The following is a 22,532-nucleotide window of genomic DNA, read 5'->3' on the forward strand; positions in this document are numbered from 1 at the left end:
TAATGCCTCTCTCCTGTTGCCAGGCAGATTATGGTAGAGCATGCAGGTTGTATAATTAATTAACGGGAGGTAATGTGGGCAGAGGGACTTCCCCTTACTCTCTTTGGGGGCCCATCCCAGGTGTCTGCATTTTAAATAGGGTGACCAGATGTCCCGTTTTTAAAGGGACAGTCCCGTTTTTGGGGACTTTTTCTTATATAGATGCCTATTACCCCCCACCCCCTGTCCTGTTTTTTCACAGTTGCATGAAGTGAGCTGTAGCTCACGAAAGCTCATGCTCAAATAAATTGGTTAGTCTCTAAGGTGCCACAAGTACTCCTTTTCTATCTGGTAACCCTAATTTTAAATATGCTAAAAAAAAACAACCCTCAAGACACCTAGGAGCCATTATTTTGATGGAGCTTACAAAAGAGAAACCCAGAATGCATTGTGCTGTCTCCACTGACTTGGTAGCAGCTGCAGCAGCTAGTTTACAGAGGCTATTCCAGAACAGCAGTGGCATCATCCAAGGATTCTAGTCCACAAAGTTTGGGAATGATACGGTTCTATTGTCATAAAACAAATACAGACATGTCAATTTCATCTCTATTCCTAAGGAAGGAAATATATGTAAGGATATATAATGATAAAAGACAAAAACACCACACCACCTGCGGCGAACACTTTTCACAAACAATCCCTCCATATCTGATCTTTCGATACTTGTCCTCTAAGGAAACCCGCACAATACCTCCAAAAGGCAACCCTGGAGAACTTACATGTGTCAATCTGCTAGACACTAAAAGCCCTGGCCTTAACAAGGACACTGCTTTTTATGGCTCATTACAACAAGATTTGTAATAAACCACCCTGCCTGCTACCCTTAATGGCCCACTTCAAACCCTTTATGCATAACAATCTAACCCCTAATTGCTCACTTCATTTCAATGAAGTGACCACCTCCAATATGTGTTACCCCTGCTGTTTAACAATCTGTCCCAACCTATATTTAGCTCAGACACTCTGCTTCCTTCCCCAGTCCTTAAGAAGAGCTCTGTGGAGCTAGTATCAGAGGGGTAGCCGTGTTAGTCTGTACCCACAAAAACATCAAGGAATCCGGTGGCACCCTAAAGACTAACAGATTTATTTGGGCATAAGCTTTCGTGGGTAAAAAACCCACTTCGTCAGATGCATGGAGTGAAAATTACAGTGAAAATCTGTAATTTTCACTCCATGCATCTGAAGAAGTGGGTTTTTTACCCATGTAAAGCTTATGCCCAAATAAATCTGTTAGTCTTTAAGGTGCCACCTGATTCCTTGTTTCTGTGTAGCTGGAAAGCTCTTACCTTCCACCAACAGAAGTTGGTCCAGTAAAAGATACTACCTCACCCACCTTCTCTCTCTCATATATATAAGCACACTTTTCACTGTAAGAAATATTCCAAATTTATTATTACTGGGCTGGTACTGTGTGATCAGTAATCCATGATTTAATGAAGAATGAGATCCCACACTGAAGCTGCTGCTAATTTAGGACCTGACAACTTCTATTGAAGACAATCGGAGACTTTCCATTGACTTCAGTGGGAGTTCGATCAGGCTTTCTGGGCCAAGTTCTGCCAACAGGGACCGCGATGGCTCGTCTGAGAATTCCACACCTACATCCAAGCTCAGAATTCGACTCACACACTTTCTGTGACACATACTGCAGGACAAACTGTGGCCCGATTAACTCCAACAGGTGCAGAGCTTTGGCGCTGAAAGTAAAGCAGAACAAACACATATGGCTACAGTTATGACTTTTAGCATCTGCTCTAAACAAGTTGCAGAATCCTGCTCTTTATGCCCTTACATGGGTAAGCAGGACCTGAATGAGATCACCTCTGACAACTTCAGTGACTTCAGGAGCAGGCCATGTTTGCACAGACATGCCTACTCTGCCTCAGTGCGCAGCATGATGGAGCTGCTCTGCCAAAAATGATCAATTTTGGCTGGTTTGAGTTACAAATTATTGTCGGTAGCTACCGGTGTGGTGCTCTGCTCTTGTTCGATGATGATAACAGTCAGCTGTGTGCGTGTACACTCTGTGTGCTGCCCCAGCTCTGCACAGATCGTTAACACAGCAGACCCCGAGAGATCCCCCAAAAACCACAGACTCTAGTAAGGTACGAAGGAACCCGAGCCAGGTTTATTGTCAAACGAAACACAGGAATAGTTCCTTATAGACTCTACAGAGCATACTACGAATTTGTGCTCCCTGGCAATGGATACAGCTCAGTCAGTTGCGGGACATTCCACTGCCCCCTAGGCTGGACAAAGATGTGTGCTCCCGGACCTACTTTTATACAGTTGCAGGATAGATTACTCATCATAGTTCAAACGAATCTATCCATCATGTTGTCCTTTTGACCCTGTCTTTAAGATGCACCTGCCTGTTCCTTGTTATCTCTGTGGAGTTTTCTGACGCCTTCTTGGCACAAGTTCCTCTCATTAGCACTTATGTGTGTACGTGCTTCTAACTACCTTTTCTTGCCAACTTCTGTGAGTGGGACCTGCCTCTGGCTCACAGCCCAGCTTCACTTAACTCTGCCTGGAAGTACTTTGGTTCAGGCTTTAGGCCTCAGACCAGGCCTCTGATACAAGGGTTTATGTTTCAGGGCCTCTTACTACACAAATCACTCTAGTATTCAAATACAGGGGTGATAGAAATATTGTTATTCTTATGTACTAGTAAAGGACAGCAGACCTGTGCTTAACATGCCCTGATTAACATGTCCTGAACCTCACTTGCTAAGTAGGGGGTAGGGATGCCAAAACTTAGCAAAGAGGAGATTGGGGGGGTGGTAGATATTTATACATGCTGTTGTGGACTCTACCCAAGGAAGCCTAGATACCATTTGACCTGTTCCACTCCAGCATTTAATGACAGAGCTGATTAGGCTCAATTAAGAGTCCTTGTTGGTAATTCCTATATGAGTTTAGGAGCTTAGCGTTAGCTCATGTGGAAACAGTGAAATGTTACATAGAAACTGCACTGACAGTGAGGTTCCCCACTACCTGGGTCTTTGTTAACTGTGAGGTACCTCAGAGGGACAGGGGAGTGGTGTGTTGAGTGTTGGACTTTCACGCTGCAAGGTGAGAAGCTGAGGCAAAGGACAGTGCCCAATGCTCTGTGGGGGTGGGTGTTTGCCTATGGTTGTGCTGTTTTGCCAAATTAACATTGGGGTCCTTTTTCCCTTGTAATAAAAGTTTTAGTTTGTTGCACAAAGACTCAGTGCTTCTTAGGGGTGCCCAAGGGTGGTGTTTGGTTTTCCCAGATTACTGGGTGGGGCTCAAGCCGGTTCTATTTTCTGTTAAGAGAATCCCTTAGACATTGAAATCGGCCCCTGTTGGCACCAACTCCACCTGGCAGAAGGGTTACACATGAAACTGGGATGTGCATTTACACCCCCCTCCCCATGAAATTGAACAGCATCTGCTGTGATGCTTCCAATCTAATTCCAGAATGAGCGTGTTTTACTGTCTTTAAAAACAAAAAATATAAAACATAAACAGTGACTGTAGCTCTAGCATTTATGACTATCCCAAACTGTCAGACGCTTACAAGCAGAGTGTTAAGCATACAGCTTATTTCCTGAATACTTCAAAGAGGAAGATTTTTTAACGATGGCGAGAAGTGTCAGATTGACTCCAAGGGTTGTGGTGGATTCTCCATTCCTGACAATTTTTAAATCGGGATTGGATGTTTTTCTAAAACATTTGCTCTAGGAATTATTTTGCAAATGTTGTAGGGCCTGTGTTATACAGGAGGTCAGATCAGATGACCACAGTGGTCCTTTCTAGCCTTGGAATCGATGAACGCATGTCTTGGATAATACATTTCTCTCTTTGGGCCTGATGCAGAGGCCAGTGAAAGTCTTCAATGTTTCTGTTGACTTCAGTGGGTTTCGGCTCAGGTCCCTGCTCCACAGAAAGCATATCGCATGGGCAGAGGCTGTGCAAGCTTCCCCATGCTACCCACCAATATTCTTCAACCCTGAGCTAGATGGTTGAGGGGGAATCACTTCTTAGGGGAAAGGGTAATTGGTTCTCTGTCACCCTTGGCCTCTCTGTAACAGCTGCCAATTATGGCAGTGGTTTTGTGCTGTCCCACCAGAAATTGGCCTGGTCCCACCAGCTCATTTCATACAGGCCATCGAACAGCCATCCAATTGTAGCACTATTATTATTAAACATTTATATTACAGTGATGACCAAAGGCCCCAATTAAGGTTTGAACTGCCCTGCACTTGATGCAGTACAGACACAGATAAAGAGATACGTAGGACTTGTCTACACTTAAAACACTGCAGTGGGGCCGCTGTAGCGCTTCCCTGAAGCTGCTACCAACACCAAAGGCAGGGGTTCTTCTGACAGTGCAGGTACTCCACCTCCCCGAGAGACAGTAGCTAGGTCAGTGGGAGCGCTGTCTACACCAGGGGTTAGGTCAGTTTAACGGCTTTGCTCAGGGATGCGGATTTTTCGACAGTTATCCTGACCTAATTTCCTAGTCTAGACCAGGCCTAAGTGTGTGCGAACCAACCCAGCAACCAAATAGATGGTGCGGGAACTGGTAGAGATCCTAGGATGATGGAGCACTAGACAAGCGTCTGTAAGTCCCGTCCTATGGAGTGTATTAACCCCATTATACCCTTGGGTCAAAATCTATGTAATAGGAGACATTCCTATGTAGCTTTATTCCTAATATATTTCCAATGAGCAATTTTACTCAGTCCTTACTCAGCACAACTTCCATTGTCTTAAATAGGAGTTTGCCTGAGTCAGGCCCTCAGGATTTGGGCCTTTGTTAATAGTTCTATCAGGCACAACACAAAACAGTGATGCTGAAAACAAACTTTTATTCTCTCCTCTGTCAGTTTCATGCACTAACATTTATTCCCTTGAAAAGCTGTAGGACATCCGGTTTCTTGGCAAGCTGCCGTGCAAATGTTCCAGTGTCGTCCAGAGAGTCCTGCAATCCAGCCTGCAGGAGAAGCCACACACAGGCTGCATGCTGGCCTGCACAGGCCATGTGCAGGGCTGTAAGGAGACAGGACATTGACATGGAAATGAAATCCGCGAACAGGGATTTGTATTTCATATGCAACGCAAATGTCAGACTCCCAGCAAAGGAAATTAATCCAGGAAAAACTGGCCACGGAAGAGTAATGACTTTAATTCTTTTTTCAATTATCACATGCAATCAGTGCCCTGCATTCTGCAGTCCTGGGCCTTGAAACTGCACTGCTGTGTCCATTATGGATGCAGACAACAGGAGTGGAAAATTAAATAAGAATGTTTCGGTTTGTTTTGCGCCACAAGGAGCTGCCACGTTCAAATAAAGCACTAGCCGCCTAATCCTGTACAATATCACTAGCAAGAATGACAATCCAAGATCCTTCAATCAATGGGTGCCACTTTCACAGGAGACTGGCCCCAGCAACCTACAGAATCTGGCCCTGAGAGTCTTGGTAAGGAAAGAAAAGATCTGTACTGTGTGTGTGGCTAAGCTGTGTAACGACTGATTCCATCCACAGAATCCATGGAACACACAGGATCAGCTCTGGTGTACATTGATGGGTAGATGCTCCATTGATTTCAGTGGAGTTATGCAGAGGTAGGATCAGTTGCAGATCTGGCACACGGTCCCTAACCATACAATGTACCATGTGCAGGGACATCCCTGCGGGGTGGGGGGTGGAGGCCCGGGACAAATCAGCCTGCATGGCCCCCCGTTAACATTTGTTATACAGGTAAAATCTGGTGTGGGGAGGAAACACCAGTGTAGGGGGGTGGGGGACGATGGAGAGTCACAGGATGGCACCTGAGCTGGGGTGAGGGGGCCCCCTGTGCTGGGGGTCCCGGAGAAGGGAGGGGTCCAGGGTGGAAGGGCAATGGATAGGGTCAGCCTGGCGTTGGCGTGTTCTGGCAGCGCTGGGAAGCTGGCGGCCGGTGCAACAGCGGCCGAGCAAGAAAAATAAATACAACACACACTTCCTGCTGGTGAGTGTGGATCCAACCCCTGCTGCCAGCACCAGGCCCCCCGTTAACCTCCCCCGGCTGGCCTGGCCCCCCAGGCACCCCAACACCCCCCCCGGGCCAGCCTAGTGCCCCCCACACAACACACACACACTGAAGTGCGGGGCCCCCCAAAGCGCAGGGCCCAGAGCAGTCACCCCGATTCGCCATACTCAAGGGACGGCTCTGACCATGTGTCAGTCATGCAGAGTAGCAAGGCTACTTTCTTTCTTGGTCTAATCCTGCTAGGCGCCAAGGGCCTTCTGCAGACCGCCGAGAGCCTTCCACTTGCTCTCAAATCAACTGGGAGCTGAGGATGTTTAGCATCTTGCAAGAGACACTCAGCACCTCACAGCTCTCTGTACAGCAGGATACCCCAAAGTACATGACAGACACTCACAATCCCCTGTCACTAGCACGAACAGCTGAGGCAGTGTGGGATAGAGGGCCAGACTAAGCCAGAACACAGTAGGGCGTCAAGGAGTGAATAAGCAAGAGTGGCTGACTCAAGGTCATGGAGGAAAAAATGCAGCTGTACAGGTGACCTGAACCACTTGCACTGTAACCGGGGCAGGTGAGTGTAATAGAGCCTGAACACACCTGATCTATATGTAGACTGGGAGAGAGAGCGTCTGTGGGAGAGAGAAAGAGACTGACTGATTGACTGGCTGATGAGGGAACTGTTCATGATGATTCTGAAAACAAGTATTTAGACCAACCTGATCACTCTGGAGAAGCCATGAGTTGCCAGTTTTGGCTGCGTTGAGAATCATTTCATTTTTAGAAACAATAATCCGAAGGGTGACTCATTTATTTTTGTGCACAGATGACATTGCCAATTCAATGCAATTACTATGGTGACAAGCTCTGCATCCAAATTCCACTTTCTATTCATTTACAAGTCATACACCTGGCACTGGCTGAAGATTAGGCATTGAACACACTGTACTGTGATCTTTCTGGGGCAGGGATCCTGTCTTCTTACCTGTTTTTAAAGTGCCCTCTGCAGCACTGATGCTCTAGAAACAACAACCAACCAAAGGGCCTTACCAGATCGACTTTTCCCATCTTTAGCATGCAGATCAGCGCCGAGGGACAAGAGCATTTGGACGGTACTTGTATGCCCTTCCTGCAGTTTTAAGCACAAAGACATATGCTGCATGATTGTTAAGCAGAACCAGCCTTTTAAATCTTTCATTTGTGAGCCTAATATAACCTACAGGAGTGGGAATAGAAAAATTCCTCTGTAAAGCAATGTTTATAAGAGCTCTCTATATGGCCAATGAGCAGCACCATAAGCAAACTGGCAAACCTTCGGAGAGCTATAGATACAGGTGCAGATTCTTGTGTCCAGTCAAGGAGCAGAGAGGTGGGGGCTGCGGCTCCCTGATCCTGGGGCCAACCAGGGTCTGCCTCAGCCCCTGGCATATCTTAGTGCTGTACTTGGCTGCCAATATCCCCAAGGGGCTACTCCAGCAGCTGGAGATCACCAAAGCACACCTGTGTTCCTGCCACATCGCCTCTTCCCCAGGAACATCTCCCGCACAGAGACAGAGCTACTAGGACAGGTCTATGCCGCTCAGCAATTCTCCCTATGCAGAGGGAATTCTCCACTAGCAGATAAACTATATTCACTGTCCCTTTGTGCTGCCACAGCCGTGCCGAGACACCAGAGCAGGGCTGAGACTCTGGCCATCGACCAGCACTTGTGAGTGACATTTGTGATGGCCTCGCATGCCTATTAGAGCTCTTTTGGCGTAACAGCGGTAAGCAGAATTGCAGGGGTTCCCCTATGATTTAATTGCTTCTGTCAATCAAGATTATTGTCCTTAAAACCTGTAGAGCAGGCTCCTGCCGTAACCCACACTAAATTGCACAGCCATGTTTAGAAAGTGAGAGAGAGAGTGTAGGACCCAATCCGGTCAGGTGCTGAGCGCTCTCAGCTCCCACTTGGGAATGCTCATCACCTTACTGTGAGTACCAGTGAAAGATCCCTTTTCAAATGCTGGAGACTGAAATCCTCAACCTATCCACTGAACAGATATAGAATGGGCAGTTTGTCCCACACACCCTGCTAGTTAACCTGAACTCTGAGTGGGAATCACCTCTAGGGGTGAAAGGATTATTTTTGATCCTTACCCGCTCAGCTGAAACTGCCAACAGAGAAGCCCATTATTGCTAACTGTGGTGGTGGGTTTTTTGATGTGGATCCCTGTCTCCTGTATCAAGGGTCCCACCAATTCACTTATTGGCCACCCCAGTCAGGTATGTAACAACAGAAAGCATGCAGGCCAGCCCAGGGGTCTAGTAGAACCAAGTTGTTGCTGCCACACAAGGAATTTAGAGTCAGCATATCCCTTCTTCACTAAGCCAGCAGAGGAAAAACATGCAGCCCCGTAAGGGAAGGGAATGGCGCTCTCCGGCCATCCTTTCTGCTCCATTCTGGGAATGCACCACTCTGAGCAGAGGGATGGTATGTCACTAAGATGCACAGCCTCTGAAACAGAGACAGGCCCAGGCTGCAAAGTTCAGATACGCAGCTGAATCAGGATCCAAGCTTGAGAGAGTTCAGCTTGGACCATGCTTTGCTTTTACAGCAATGCTGAATCCTGCAAGATCCTCCTGCAAAATACACCAGAATCCTGGAGCCTCTGAATGCCACGAGTCCTGTTATTCAGTAGAGTTCAACTGGCATGACAAGTGGAATTCAAAGGCCCCAGGACTCAAAGTCTGTGTCTGCTCTGAGGATTTTAAAGAATTTTCCCACTGTTGCTTTATCACCAGTACAGCTCCACCCAGGCTAGCAAAGGCAGGAGAGCTCATGTAGAATGACCCCTAGTGACAAGGCCTAAAGACGCTTCTTGTTAGCATGTTAGTTAGTCCATTTAAGGCAGTGGCCCCCAACCTTTCTGTTGCTATAGCATATATATGTTTCCAGAAGAGTGTGGCGGGCGCCGGCTGACCAGCCGCCGAAATGCCGCCGAGAAGCAGTGTCATTGAGAAGCATCGCCACCGAAATGCCGCCGAGAAGCTGCAGCATTTCAGCGGCGATGCTTCTTGGCATTGCCACTTCTGGGTGGCATTTCGGTGGCTGGTTGTCCGGCGGAAGCACTCCCTTGTCAGTAGGCGGGCGCACATAAATGCCATGGTGCCCACGGGCACCACGTTGGGGACCACTGATTAAAGGTGTCAGCTGATCTTGCCTTTCCCCTCCAACCATCACTATGATCAAATGTCTAAGGCCATGTCTACACTACGGGGTCTACAGCAGCACAGCCCCATAGCACAGACAGCCTACAGTGAGAGAAGGGGCTTTTCCATCACTGCAGGAACACTACAGCCCTGAGCAATGGCAGCTAGCTATACGGTAGCATTCTTCCATCAGCCTAGCTGTGTTTACACTGGGGCTCAGGGAGGCATTGCTACGGTGCTCAGGTCTATGGAGCTTTCATACTCCTTAGTGCCATAGCTATGTCAACCTACATTTGAACTATAGACCAGGCCTGAATCCAATTGCTTTTATCCTCTGCTGGCCAGTCAGCCCTAGAATCCTCGATTTACTGTTAACAATACAAATACTGGCAGCTGATGATTTGTTAAAAGGATTAGGCTTCATTAGGAAACTGTGTTTTCTCCCATACTGGAAATCTGGTCTGATTACTACAGAAGTCTAAGATTGCCACTAGTGGGTGTGTGTTTTAGATGAGAGACCTTTGTCTTATTAATAGCTTCCAACTGAGCTGGATTTGCTATCTATTTGCATTAGCCCTGAGGGCACTGGCATTTTCCAAAGGATTTCTATGATATTTGTAGAATCTAAGAAGAACCCAGAGATTGCCTCAGTGACATGGACTAATGATCCATCGAGTCCTGGATCTTCTCCCTGGCTGTAGCCAATTTTGGATGCTTCAGAGGAAAATTTAACCCTCCCGTTTCCCCTAAATAATGCATCTGATTTGGCTGTTTCTTCCTCACCTGCGCTAATTAGGCTTTGTTCTGCAGCATGAATGTGGATAGCCCTTATTTTTACCTCCCCTCCCCTTTGCTGTAAAAGCTGCATATTCCTCTGTTCACAGCACCCAGTACACTACTGCACGCACACACCGACAGCAATAAAAATCGTGAGCTAGCAGATGGCTCAGCTACAACAGCCTTAGCAGCAAATTGAGTTGAAAGCATAATTTGATTTTAATGTATTTATAAATGCACAAAAACCTCAAAACAAATTAGGCTGCACAGTGCAAGTGACACTGATTCTCAGAGAGGAACAAAAAACCATGAAACATTTTTGCAAATCAAACAGTGTAGTTATTTGCCATGGCAGAGCTGGGATCTTTTCCAAAGCACATTAACAGTCACACACCCTCCCCCCAAGCTATAAAATGCACCCCTGGCAACCAAGAGGACTTTCAACCAGTGCAGCCGAGGTAGCAGCTGAGGTAGGCCAGCTGGGGCTCCTCCAGCCACAGGGGGCAGGAGGAAAGAAAGGGAGGGCGCTTGGGGCTCCGGCAGGCGGAGGAGGGGGGACTCGGGTAGAAGGGGTGGGCTCAGGTGGCTAGCCTCCCTGAAGGGGGGGTTCACCCGCTGCCCATGGCAGAAGTTGTACCATTCTGCAAGGTGCTAACTGAGCCAGTCTTCAGATGGCACTCAGGGCAAAGACTATGCTGACATATCCCATCATCTCTCTTATGGCATGTCAGCTGACAGCTGCATTGCACAGGGAGCAATCAAAAGGAGGCAAACCTTGGCTGCATAATGTAGCGCCGTGAGTTGGATTGACGTTGCTCTCTCATTGACATCGGCACCGAGATCAGAGACAAGGAACCGGATGGCTTCATCCTGGGCCGTGACTGCTGCCTGGTGCAAAGGCCGAGCACCTACAGCATCTGCAGCGGTATAACAGACCTAGCGGGTGGGAAATAAGGACCCATGAACAGCTGTGCCGAATTGCCACGAATGATCGCCAACTTGTGTACCCACAATGCGTCCGGCCATTGCCATGACAATGACAATAATGAAAACACATGATATTTTACTCATCCATCAAAAAAATTACTCACCCTACTCCAGCAGGATTATGTAATGCTGGGATAAAACCTGTGTGTGTGTACATTTGCATCAGCTCATTTACCAAGCTTTGGAAATGATTAGCAAAGGCTTCTGGGCCCAGTTCTCCTTTCCTTTCCACTGGTGTAAATCAGGAGAAACTTTATTGACATCCGTGAAGCTACATCTTTATAAAACCATTGTCTTTCCAAACGCATGCAACACAGTAGTCTAGTTACAGCAAGGTCATCATTTCACAGTATGCTAGATATTAACGTCTAGCAAATCAAAGGTATCTAGTCCCAACATGCAAAGGGACGCTATCAGGTCAAATTTGGATTTGCAAATGTGTTTGTACAGCCCCAATTTTCATGAGGGCCTTCAGGCACTATCATAATGTGTGTTATACTTAATCATAATCATACAGTTCCGTTATTTCTTTTAATTAAATTTCAGTTGAAAGAGTTTAAGACAAGCAAACATTCCCCTTTTAAGTGCTGCCAGGTCTCACAATTTTACAGCAAGTCTTGTGCCTATATTTAATATTTTTCTTAAAACCCCAGCTTCTGGAGTCATGTGAACAGCTTTCATTTAAAACACAAGTATGTTTTTAGCTTTGATGGCTAGCATAGAAAATTTTGAAGACCAGAAGGCAAATAAAAAGAATGCAAAATGCATTAATACTGTCACGGACCGGGATGTGTGTGGTTAGGCCTAGTGTTGCGAGCAGTGGCGGTCAAGAACCAGAAGTCAGAGTCAAGGACTAGAGCAGGGCTGGCAGAGGAGCGATCACAGCTTGCAGGCATACGGCCGAACGATGCTGCTGGGCTTAAGAGCACATCTGTTGGTTCCTCCAGCCAATTGGGCTGTCTGGCGAATCAAGTGATTCTGCTGCAAGCCACCTGTGCTTCGACTGAGAGTCCTCTGTTGCTCACTAGGGAGGCAGAGTCAGCTGGTCCCTGGCTCAGCCACAAACCCTAATTTCTGACAATTTTTTTAAAAAAAATCTGATGATTCTTAAGCCAATTTCCTGATTTTGAGGGGCTGATGCTTGATTTTTGAAAACCTGAAGTTGGCAGTACTGCCTGTTTAGCATTTGCCATCCAAACATCGCAGCACCAAGCTAGCGCATGAGGACCAGAAATGAAACTGTCTAGGAAATGAACCGTCTCTTCCCATTGTCCATGCGGTGAGAAATGCAAATGTAAACCAACTTCACAAACAGTGAGAAATAAATTAGATTTTTTTAATACTTTGAGGGTTTCATAGTCTAAGTTGACAACAGTACATAAGTAATGAAGTGTTTGTTATTTTGAATATACAACTGGATCTAACAACAGCCCTTTGAGCCTTTTAGAAGGAAATCAGAGGTCACTAGGAAAAAATACTGGGAGCTACATCTGTTATAGGCAGAGAAAGTTCACTTCCAACACAACCACAGCAGGAAATCTACTGGTCCTTGAAAATCTACTGCCAGAAGAAACTCTGCAAGTATGGTTTAAGCATAGGCTAGAGAGCCAGGAATGCCCGGGTTTTAATCTCAGCTTTGACACCAGCTCCTTCTGTAGCTGTGGGCAAGTAAGTCACTTTACTCACCCTGTGCCTCAGTTTCCCCATCTGTAAAATGGGGATGAGACTTGCATCCCTATGTCACAGGAGTGTTAGTGATGATCTGTTACCTAGCTAGTATTTATACAAATTATTATGGGGCAGGTGGATAGCTCAGTGGTTTGAGCATTAGCCTGCTAAACCCAGGGTTGTGAGTTCAATCCTTGAACAGGCCATTTAGGGATCTGGGGCAAAAATTGGGGATTGGCCCTGCTTTGAGCAGGGGGTTGGACTAGATGACCTCCTGAGGTCCCTTCCAACCCTGATATTCTATGATTCCGAAGAGGTAAAGCTCTAAGGCCCAGATTCACAAAGGTACTTAGGCACCTAGTTTCCATTGAAATCACTGGTCTTTAGGTGCTTACATACCTTGGGGAATCTGGGCCTAAGTATTGATCATTAGGGTCAGACTGTGAAGGCCTTCTTGCTGCTCATGAGTAGCCCCCTGAGCCAATGATAACTTGGTAACAGCTCATCAGTGGGAGTCATGGGCACACATTCTGGTCTTTAGTGGAATCACCACCATCAGCCACACCACTCACTTTTTACTCAGTCCTTCCATTAGCTTCAGGGGGAGTTTGCCTGAGTAAAGTCCTCCAGATATGGCCCCATTCAAGTACAAGAGCTAATATCGTTCTCTTTGGAGGGTGGCGTTTTGTAACCGGAACCTGTAGAAAAGGCAGCGTGGGTCTCTTGACACCATACCTTATGCTTTTCTAGAAGTAGCTGGGCTATGTCAATGTGCCCGTTCTGTATCGCGTCCATAAAGGGAGTCACTCCGCATTTGTCCCTGCTGTCAGGTTCATATGGGCACCTTGGAAAGATCATAAAACACATGCTTGAAACTGGTGCACTCAGGGCTGCTTTGTGTTGTTGGAGCAGGTCATAGTAGCTGGACTGTCTCATTGTATTTGTCCAGAAGGCTTTAGACATGTACGTGAGGCATTCCAGCTAAAATGATCACATGCCCCTCTCTCTTTGTCCTGTGTTGTATCGTATTGGGTGTTGGCATGTGCCTTTAGAGTGACCCTGATCTCTTTGGGGCAGAGAGCTGTGATTTGCTTGGCTCAATTCCTGCAGGGTGAATTTCTCCCCCATGCATAAGAGGGGCAGAAGGTCTATACGCCACTTACATCACACTTACAGTCTCCGAATAGAACTTGTGTGGGAGATAAGTGGCGCACAGGCCCTGGGCTGGCACAGCAATTAATTGCATCCTTATTGTACAGTATACAAACACGGCACTACATACATTATTATTATTGTGAGCCAAATCCCAAGGACAGGACTCAGGCAGAAATCTCATTAGAACGAATGGGAATTCAACCTGAGTAAAGACTGAGTCAAAACTGAGAATCTGGCTCAGTGACAACACAGTGGATCAAATCCACCCCATGCCAATTGTAAACCAGAGTTTAGTGGGGCTGGGAGGGGTGTGAAGTCTGATACTGGGGAGGGTGTGGATGGAGATGGCTAGAGCCTCCCTTCTTCCAAGTGCAGCTTCAACACTGGTTAGGAAGGAAGTGTGGCCAGAATGATTCAATGCAGTTTCCCAGAAGACTCTCCAATGCCAGGACTCTGGAGCCTCAGGCAGAAAATACAGCTAGAAAGCAAGAAAGAAGGTGGTGCCCTCATCTCAGGGTGAACCCCTGTATCGTGGCACAGTGGGTCTCCCTGGTGCAGGCAAATGCAGTAGCTGGGCTCAGTCAAGCCCAGAGGAATTACAGCAGGGATAAACTAGGCCCAGATGGTTCTCTCCTTGTTGTAAGGACCCAGGCTGGTTATGTAATTCTATGTCACAGTGAATTCTGAGGCAATCCAGGGAGTAAATACATCTGAAATCACCATAATCAGCTGTGAAAAGTGAGAGGAAATTGATAGGTTCTCAGGGCTCACAATTGTGCAGCTGGGATTTCTCAATGGCATCAATGTTCTCGGTGTCTGTTTAGTCAAGCAGGCCATGTGCTGTAAATGAAAGGGGGGAATGGGCTGGGAGGAGGGAAGGGAGAAAGAGTGGGTGTGTGTGGGTGGTTAAATTTCACAAAAAAATTGGGTCAGGAAGCCTACTTACCGCTCAAGAAGTGCTTTCACTACGTCAAAACAGCCGTGCATTGCTGCGAGAGAGAGGAAGTGGATGGTAATTTATGTTTTCATGTTTCCTGCCACCTACAAAGGAAAAATAAGTGGGTCTGTCCCCCTTTGGGCTTATTTGTGATGTATAAAGAAGCCCTGAAAGATTTTTAATTGAAACCTTTTACTGCTTGTTATTTTTACACTAGACTTATCAGGAATATCCAACCGTCTCTATGTCCTCCAAGGACTCTCCACACAAAACAGGAGAGAGAAGTGAAGTGGAAGCTCTGTTTGCCCTGAACTGAAGAGAGAGAGAGCGAGCGCGAGTGTACAGAACAAAGAGTTTTAAACAGTCTGAAAAATATTCCCTTCCACTCTCAATTGCTCAGGTTTTGCTTTCTTGATAATTCAGCTGGACATGTTTGGTGCACAGCACAGTACAACACACTGACCCTTGGGAGCTGAGAACAGAGATGCTAAGAACATGCACTTAGCACATCTCCAGTCATCAAGTCTCCTGGGGGAAAATCCCAGGGTAAAAAGGATCTGAATTGCAAATGTAAAATCCTCTCTGGCCTTCTTAATACATGATACTGCAGCAAAATGGAAAACGAACCCTATTTTTTTCCTTTGTAGGCAGCCTTCATATAATAAAACCAAACTCACAGCTGCTAATATCAGGTTATTTACTCATTTTGACTAAGGAGGACAACACAGTAAATGTTCTGGTCCCCACAGCCAACCACAGAACTGCAGCTGAAGAAGAGCTCTCAGCATATGTTGCACACAAGTTATAGTCTGAGCTTTAACAGCAGCATTGCCAACCTCAAGAGATCAAACAATCATGAGGCAGACCCCCAAAAATCACAAAATTGAAAAAATCATGAGATTTTTAGTCTGTCTTTTAACTTTGTAACTCCCCTCGATTCCTTTGCCACCACGTGTGTGACAATTTTGGGCTGAAAAGTCAACCTCTAACGCTCCCAAAAATGCATGCCTCTCCCTGGCTGCTCAGATGGAGACTTCTGCCTCATCCCTAGGACAGGGGAACTGTCATCCCATTTCCTATTACTGTCTTCTGTCCAGGTACAGCAACAGCACTTCCCTGCCTCCCGCTAGCTTGGGACTTCTCCACCTGAGACCCAGCAGCGTTACTTCCCTGACTTCCCCTCTCCCAGCCTCCAGCTGCCCTAGGACTCTATCTCTGCTGTAGGGCCATATGTGAACGCAAGGCTCAGTGGCAGGGCACATCTGTGTCCTTAGCCCCAAGGCCTCTTCACAGAGCTCTGCCCCCGTGCCCAGCCCTGAAAATCACGAGATCGGTGGAGTTTCTCATGTCACTGCAACAGTCTCTCCTGCAGGCACCAAAATCCTGTGACATGATCAGTTTGTGAGAGGTGGCAACGCTGCCTTCCCCTGGCTGCTAGAACAGGACTCCCCTTCTCCATCTCCATCATCATCCCCAAGCTGGGGAGCTGCCACTAAATCCCCTCCATCTCCTGCCCCATCACTGTTCTCTCCACCCCCCCTCAGCCTCCCTCCTGCCCCCCATACTCCTTTGCTCCTCCCACTCCTCTGCACTCCCTGCAGCCTTCCTCCTGCCCCTCAGCACTTCTCTGCAACTCCCTTCTCAGCCTTCCCCTGCATCCCATTCATCTGCAACCCCTAAATCTGCCCCCTGCTACCCATCGTTCTCCTCGCCCACCCTTCACAGTGTCTCTGCTGCGCCTCACAGTCCCTGTGTTCTATCCAGCCCTCTGGGCCGTTCTGCCTGTGGATACGGCTTCTCTCTCATTGCAAACAGTGGGAGGTGGCAGCCATCTTTATTAAGGGTAGCCTCGTTCCACAGGCAGATAGACTGTAGGGAAATAGTGGCCGTCTTGCTGGCTTCAAAGCTCAGCCCCACTGACAATTATAGGAGATGGCGGCCATTTTGAATAATTCACGAGTTGGCGGCTTTTGCCGTGTTTTCACCCCTAAAATCACTAGGGTCATGATAAAATTGTGGAAGTTGGCAACACTGTAATAGCAACAGTCGAACAATGTAGCTGGTGTGTTGTGGTCATGGTTTATAGCACTGATCAGTCACAATGAGTTCCCCGTCTTTTGTTGTACCCACCCATTGTCTTGTCTTATACTCAGACTGCAAACTCTTTGGGGCAGTGACTATCTTTTTGTTACGTGTGTCTTGAGGGCCCAGCGTAATAGAGCCCTGATCGCTAATTTGGGTATCTAGGCATTACTCTTGTCCTTGCTGATCAGGGTGGTGGAGGGGTAGGTAGGAGATGTCTCCCATTCACACCCACATCTCTCAGGGCAACAGCTGGGTGCCAAATGGGAATGCACCTCACACAAATGGGAGGGGAGCTTGGGGCAGCAGCAATCCCCCAGCCCCGGGGAGAGCTGGGCACCCCCATGTGTGAACCAGCATCTACAGGGCCCTGCTACTTTTGGGGGGGGCAGGGGAGCACGGAGCCGCTCTCTCTGCCCCCCAATGTGAGCTGAGATCTAGAGGGGGCAGAGCATCCCATTTCCCATGCTGCCTCCAGCAGCGGGGAAGGGGCTGGAGGCTCACCCTTCCCCCAGCACTGCTGCTTCTAGGGGTAAAGGGAGGTCAGAGCAGTGCAGGGGAGTGTAGGGAGGAAAGGAGGAGGGGCCAGAGCTATACAATAGGGGATGTGGGGCCTTCAGCTCTACCCCCTCCCCAACTTCCCCACATCCACACACCCTGTTTCTGTCCTCCATTCGAAACAAGTCCCCACAGTGCTGAGACTGGGATGGGGAGCTGGGAACAAGCATGTTCGGTGCATGGAACAGGCACATAATGCAGAAACTGGCATGCAAAGCTGAGAACAGGTGTACTCTACATGGCACTACACACAGCACTAAGATTGTGGTTGGGAACTGAGAACAGGCAGGCTCAAAGCATGCCTCAAACACATTGCTGAGACTCGGGTAAGGAGCTATTGTAACAGGCTGAATTCATCTCCTATGGGGTGGTCTCATTCAGCTGACAACATCTCACTGAGATGAATGAGCCATTTCACACCTGAGTCTGTTATGTTGCAGAAGGGCATGAGAGCTCATTCCCCATACACCAGGCCCAGATCTGCATTTCCATTCTCCTGCCCCGCTCTCCTGCCTGCAGCTGGTATGTGGACTTTTGACAGCCACACCATCTTCCCACCTCCCCATGCCCCCTCCAAGCTTACCAGGGGCATGGAGTGGCAAGGAGCAGAGTTATGGACACCCAGTGGTGCCTCATGGGCTTCAGGAATATTTAGTTCAGCTGCATTCAAACCTCTGAAAGCCAGGAAACCAAGAGTTAAAGTAAAGCAAATAAACTTCAGAAATCCGGGAAGTACAGAAGGTGGATGCCACCCCCGCAAAGCAACCTTAGCTCTCTCCGCCCTCTTTGAGTGATGATCCAGTACACCCAGAGTACACACCAGCATTCTGCAGAACACTCTGAGAACAGAGCACGTGAGCACTGTTGAACAAAGTCTAACACTTTCTCTTCGCTAAAGCAAAACTCAGGTTTAGATCAGGTGTCGCAAACTGGAGCTACCTACACTACACCTGGGCCTACACTCAAACATTGAGCCCACTCCCCACAAACCACTCTAGACTTGATAAATGTTACCATCCCTTCACCCTTGCCTTGAGGATTCCTTCTGATACATGGCCTTCACTCGCCCCTCACTAAGCCCCAGAGACCACCACCCTGCTGACAGTCCCCACGGCAAGAATACCCCTGCACTGCTACGGACACAGACGACAGAGCTCAGCACTGAAATAAGCTATGCTTGGTACCGGAAGGTACACATGGCCTTTTCTCACATTGCAGTCACAGCTCTGCTGAGCTGTTCTAACTGGTCCCTCTACCATTCTGTACGCTTACACCCCACACAGTGAATGGAGCTCCAGCACTTACACATTAAATGCTGGAATTCAAATCTATGGAACACAACACAACAATGGCACATTCTCCTAATCCTTCCTCATATCTACTTATTCTAGACTCATACATTTTAAGGCCAGAGGGACTATTAACTAGTCTTATCTCCTATATAACACAGGTCAGAGAATTCCATACAGTTACTGGTTGTTGCACCTAATACCTTGTGTTTGATTCTAGCAGCTTCCAGAAAGGCTTGACTTGAAGACTCCAAGAGATGGAGAATCCACCATTTCCCTTCGCTGTTTGTTAAGTTTTGCACCATCCTTACTGACCCATTCCCAAGGGATATTGCCAGCTCCAGAGGGGCAGAATTAAGGTTTTGTTGTGGGAGTGACGTGAATCTTAAATGTTCATTTTTTGATTTTCAGAGGTTTGGGCGTAGCTGAACTCAACGTTCTGGAAGGGCACAAGACACAGACAGGCAACCTTAACTCTGCGTTCGTAAAATTTTGGGGCATTTAGTTAATCAATCCTGAAAGTACTCATGTGAGGCCTGGTAAGTATTATCCCCACTCACAGATTGTTAAACTGAGGCACCAAGCTGTTAAGGGACAGTGAGTGAGGGAATGAGGATCTGATCACTAGCCCCCACTCCCTACCATGCACATGATTAATGTTATTAGAATATAAGGTACAATTGCACAGGTGTAAAAGGACTATATAACATGCAAGGCAGTGGAGAATCAGGCCTGCATGCTAATCCAGGTATGCTCCCAGTCTAGTAACAGCTCCAACATCCAGCACTGATTATTCATATCCCTAGAAGGAATACATTATCACCCTTCACACAGGCACAGATCAAAACTTGCCGTTTTATCAACTGCAAGTGATAAAAATTATAGCCTTATGCTCTTCTAATCCCTGAATGACACAAACTCTTCTGAGGCCATTAGAAGTAGGGTCCATACCTGCCGTGTGCAGAGGAGTTCTCTTTATTTTGCTTTCTGTATTCCAGCTGCTCGGAGATACAGTAAGCAAGTACCGGATGATTTGTGGATCACCCTCTCGACTTGCTATATGGAAGCAATTCCAGCCATCTTTGTTCTTTAACAATGGGTTTGCTCCATGCTCAATGAGATCTTTAATCACCTCCACGTTCTTCCTGGTGCAAGCCATCATGAGAGGAGTCCTTGAAAAGAGAAGGGAGAATAAAAACACAATGCATCCTCATTATACCACCAACTGCTCCACAGCCAGCCCATTAAGATCCAGACTCCATTGCTGTAACAACTGAGTTTGAAACAAGATTTAAGGTTGGTTGTGGCCAAAGAGGGTTCTAGCACAGTGTGTGGGTGCAGGTCACTTGCCAGGATTATCTGGGTATACCTCATTTAATCATTTCCCTGGCATTTGCAGGGACCTCCAGCAGGTCCCTCCTGTTCTCTGCCTATGGCATGAAACAGTCTAGTCTCTTGTGGGCTGCAATATTTTGGTTGTTGGGTTTAGTTTGAGGATGCTGGATGGTGTTGGTGGCCTGTGACATACAGCAGGTCAGACTGGCTGATCTAGTGTTTCCTTCTGGCCTGTGATTCTATGACAGTTTGGCCAGCCAGTGTGGACTAGGACTATGGACCTAGTGAACGCAGTGTTATCATCTTATCCTCTTGCAGCCGGCCTAACGACAGGATAGATGATCTACTAAAGCCACTACAATCTAGGGGAGATCTCCTTTAGTTCAAGTGATCAAGGTGCTTTTGAAATCAAAGTCCAGGATTTTATCCCCAAAGCTACATGTGGATGGTCTGGCTGATCATCAGCATGCCCGGACAGGTGCAGCATATGAACTCATGACAGATTCTAGAGCACCATTTTCTCACAGTTAGTTTGTTCACTGAGCACCCTGGCTGGCTGTGCCACTTGGGCCCAAGTGAGTTTCAACCAGTTGAAACATTGCTACAGCAGAATAACTGGAGAAAGAGCCAAAGGGCTGACACTGGAAGATCTTCTCATCACAAGGAACCAATCAATTTTATGGGCACATTGGCATACCAACATGCTCTTGTTTCCCACTAAAATAAGAGAGAAAACAAAGGCAGTTTGAGATTTTCTGTTGTAGCTGCAGCTGGTCAGATCAGTACTTTTTACCCCCTACTGTCCCATTCCCTTCATCAGCATCGATAGGTGTGACTGTAGATAACAAATCACAAATTGGACAAACCCCTCTTCCAAGTCAATATGCACTAGCCTCACAGTGAGATACTCATGCGGGGCAATCAGCACAAGTGTGATTCTTCATACATTTTTTTTTAACATTAAAGACTGTCCTCATTACATTGTGGTGTGAAAACTTGATAAGACTGTGGATTGCACTGGCATCTTCCTAAGGCCTTGAGGACCACCCCCAATTGGTCTATATAATAAAAGTAATGACTACCTGTACTTAATATAGTGACCCCTCCATCTGAGAATCTCAGTGTCTCTCATAAGCATTAACAACCACACTTATGTCCAGCAGAGAAGTAAAGAATTCTCATTCTCATTTTACAGATGGGGTAACTGTGATACAGTGTGACTTGCTGAAGCCCATAGCAAGTCAGTGGCAGAATCAAGAACAGAACCCACATAGCTTGACACCCAGTCTGACATCCTAACCGCAAGACCCTCCTTTTATATGTAGGTAAAATAAGCGCATACAAGTGTAATAATATTTGATTTGATGGTATTGCCCCTTTTTTAATTTAACTGCAATAAACTACATTTGATCAGCTGAGGCTTCACCCCAGTGCCACAGTCCACATTTGAGTATCAGGACACTGATTTGGGCACCACCTGACTTGCATCTGATTCTTGCAGTCACTTATGCACATGCTTAACTTTACACATGTGAGTAATCCTATTGACTTCAATGGCACTATTCACATGCAAGCGTGCCTAGTGATTACAGGGTCAGGACCTACATTTACAGTCTCCTAGTATTTCTTTCACCCTTGCAGTCAGGGCTAGATTAATCTTTTGTGGGCCCGGCACCAAACATATTTGTGGGCCCTCACGGAGGCAATGGAGCATGGCGCAGGGAGGTCAGTCCCCAGAGCAAGGCCAGCCAGGGGCAATGGGGCATGGCATGGCAGCAGCGGCCCCACTCCGCCCAGCCCAGTGCGAGGGCACTGTTTACAAACCGGCAGTTGCCAGATGCACAGTGGCCCACCTGGTCCTGTGCTGCCAGCATGCCCCTTCCCCTCAGGGGGCGGGCCCATGCTGCGCCACACAGCCCCCCCAACCAACACTCCCCAACTCCCTATGGCCAGAGCCCCCCTGGACCCACTATGCCCAGCACTCCTCCTGCCCGACCCCTCCACAAACGCACAGCGCCCTGCACAACACCACCCTGCCCAGCGCCCCCCTGCCCACAACCACCCAGCACCCCCTGTAGAACCCCCGTTCCCTAGTGCCCCAACACACACATCTTCCCTGCCCCCTTATAGCCCAGCACCCCCCCAGACCCCTAAGAGACCCGCTCCCCCACGCCCTGCCTCCTGGCCTCACCGGCCCTGCTGGGAGGCGACTGTCTGCCAGGCTGAGCTGGCAGCGCAGCCAGGGCTGGTCCCAGGGCAGCGAATCGCTCTAGCCCCTTGCGAGTGGAGCGATCAGCTGGGCCAGGGCCTGGAGAGGCCCAGCCAAACCCCCATTCCCCCGCACTGTCGTCCCCCCGCACCGGCTGAGACCAGGCTTCTGCACCAGTCCTAGGCGGCTCAGCTCTGGGGAGACAGGCAGGGCCCCAGAGGTAGTGGGAAGCAGAGACTGCCCGGAGCCAGAGATGTACTGGAGGCCAGCCAGGGGGCAGAGAGAAGCAGGGGGGTGGGGACAGGGA

At 47.8% G+C, this 22,532-nt stretch overlaps 1 protein-coding gene across 5 annotated transcripts in view; it reads right to left on the minus strand.

Annotated features, from left to right (window-relative positions):
* Positions 1-1,268: 1,268 nt before the first annotated feature.
* Positions 1,269-22,532, minus strand: part of ANKRD16 (ankyrin repeat domain 16) — a 25,634-nt gene continuing 4,370 nt past the window's right edge. For 4 of the 5 annotated variants that reach the window (XM_077837360.1, XM_077837342.1, XM_077837332.1 and 1 more), the window contains 6 exons: positions 19,633-19,853; positions 14,762-14,804; positions 13,396-13,504; positions 10,780-10,941; positions 7,087-7,165; positions 4,861-5,058 (listed from right to left, as the gene is read on the minus strand). In XM_077837360.1, the coding sequence (XP_077693486.1) occupies positions 4,898-5,058; positions 7,087-7,165; positions 10,780-10,941; positions 13,396-13,504; positions 14,762-14,804; positions 19,633-19,853 (775 nt within the window). In that variant the 3' untranslated portion in view covers positions 4,861-4,897. Of the gene's footprint in view, positions 1,737-4,860; positions 5,059-7,086; positions 7,166-10,779; positions 10,942-13,395; positions 13,505-14,761; positions 14,805-19,632; positions 19,854-22,532 lie in introns of those variants that run through there. The other variant, XM_077837368.1, reaches the window with a different exon arrangement.

This window comes from Eretmochelys imbricata, chromosome 1 (genome assembly GCF_965152235.1).
Source record: "Eretmochelys imbricata isolate rEreImb1 chromosome 1, rEreImb1.hap1, whole genome shotgun sequence".
In the NCBI taxonomy this organism is placed as follows: Eukaryota; Metazoa; Chordata; order Testudines; family Cheloniidae; genus Eretmochelys; species Eretmochelys imbricata.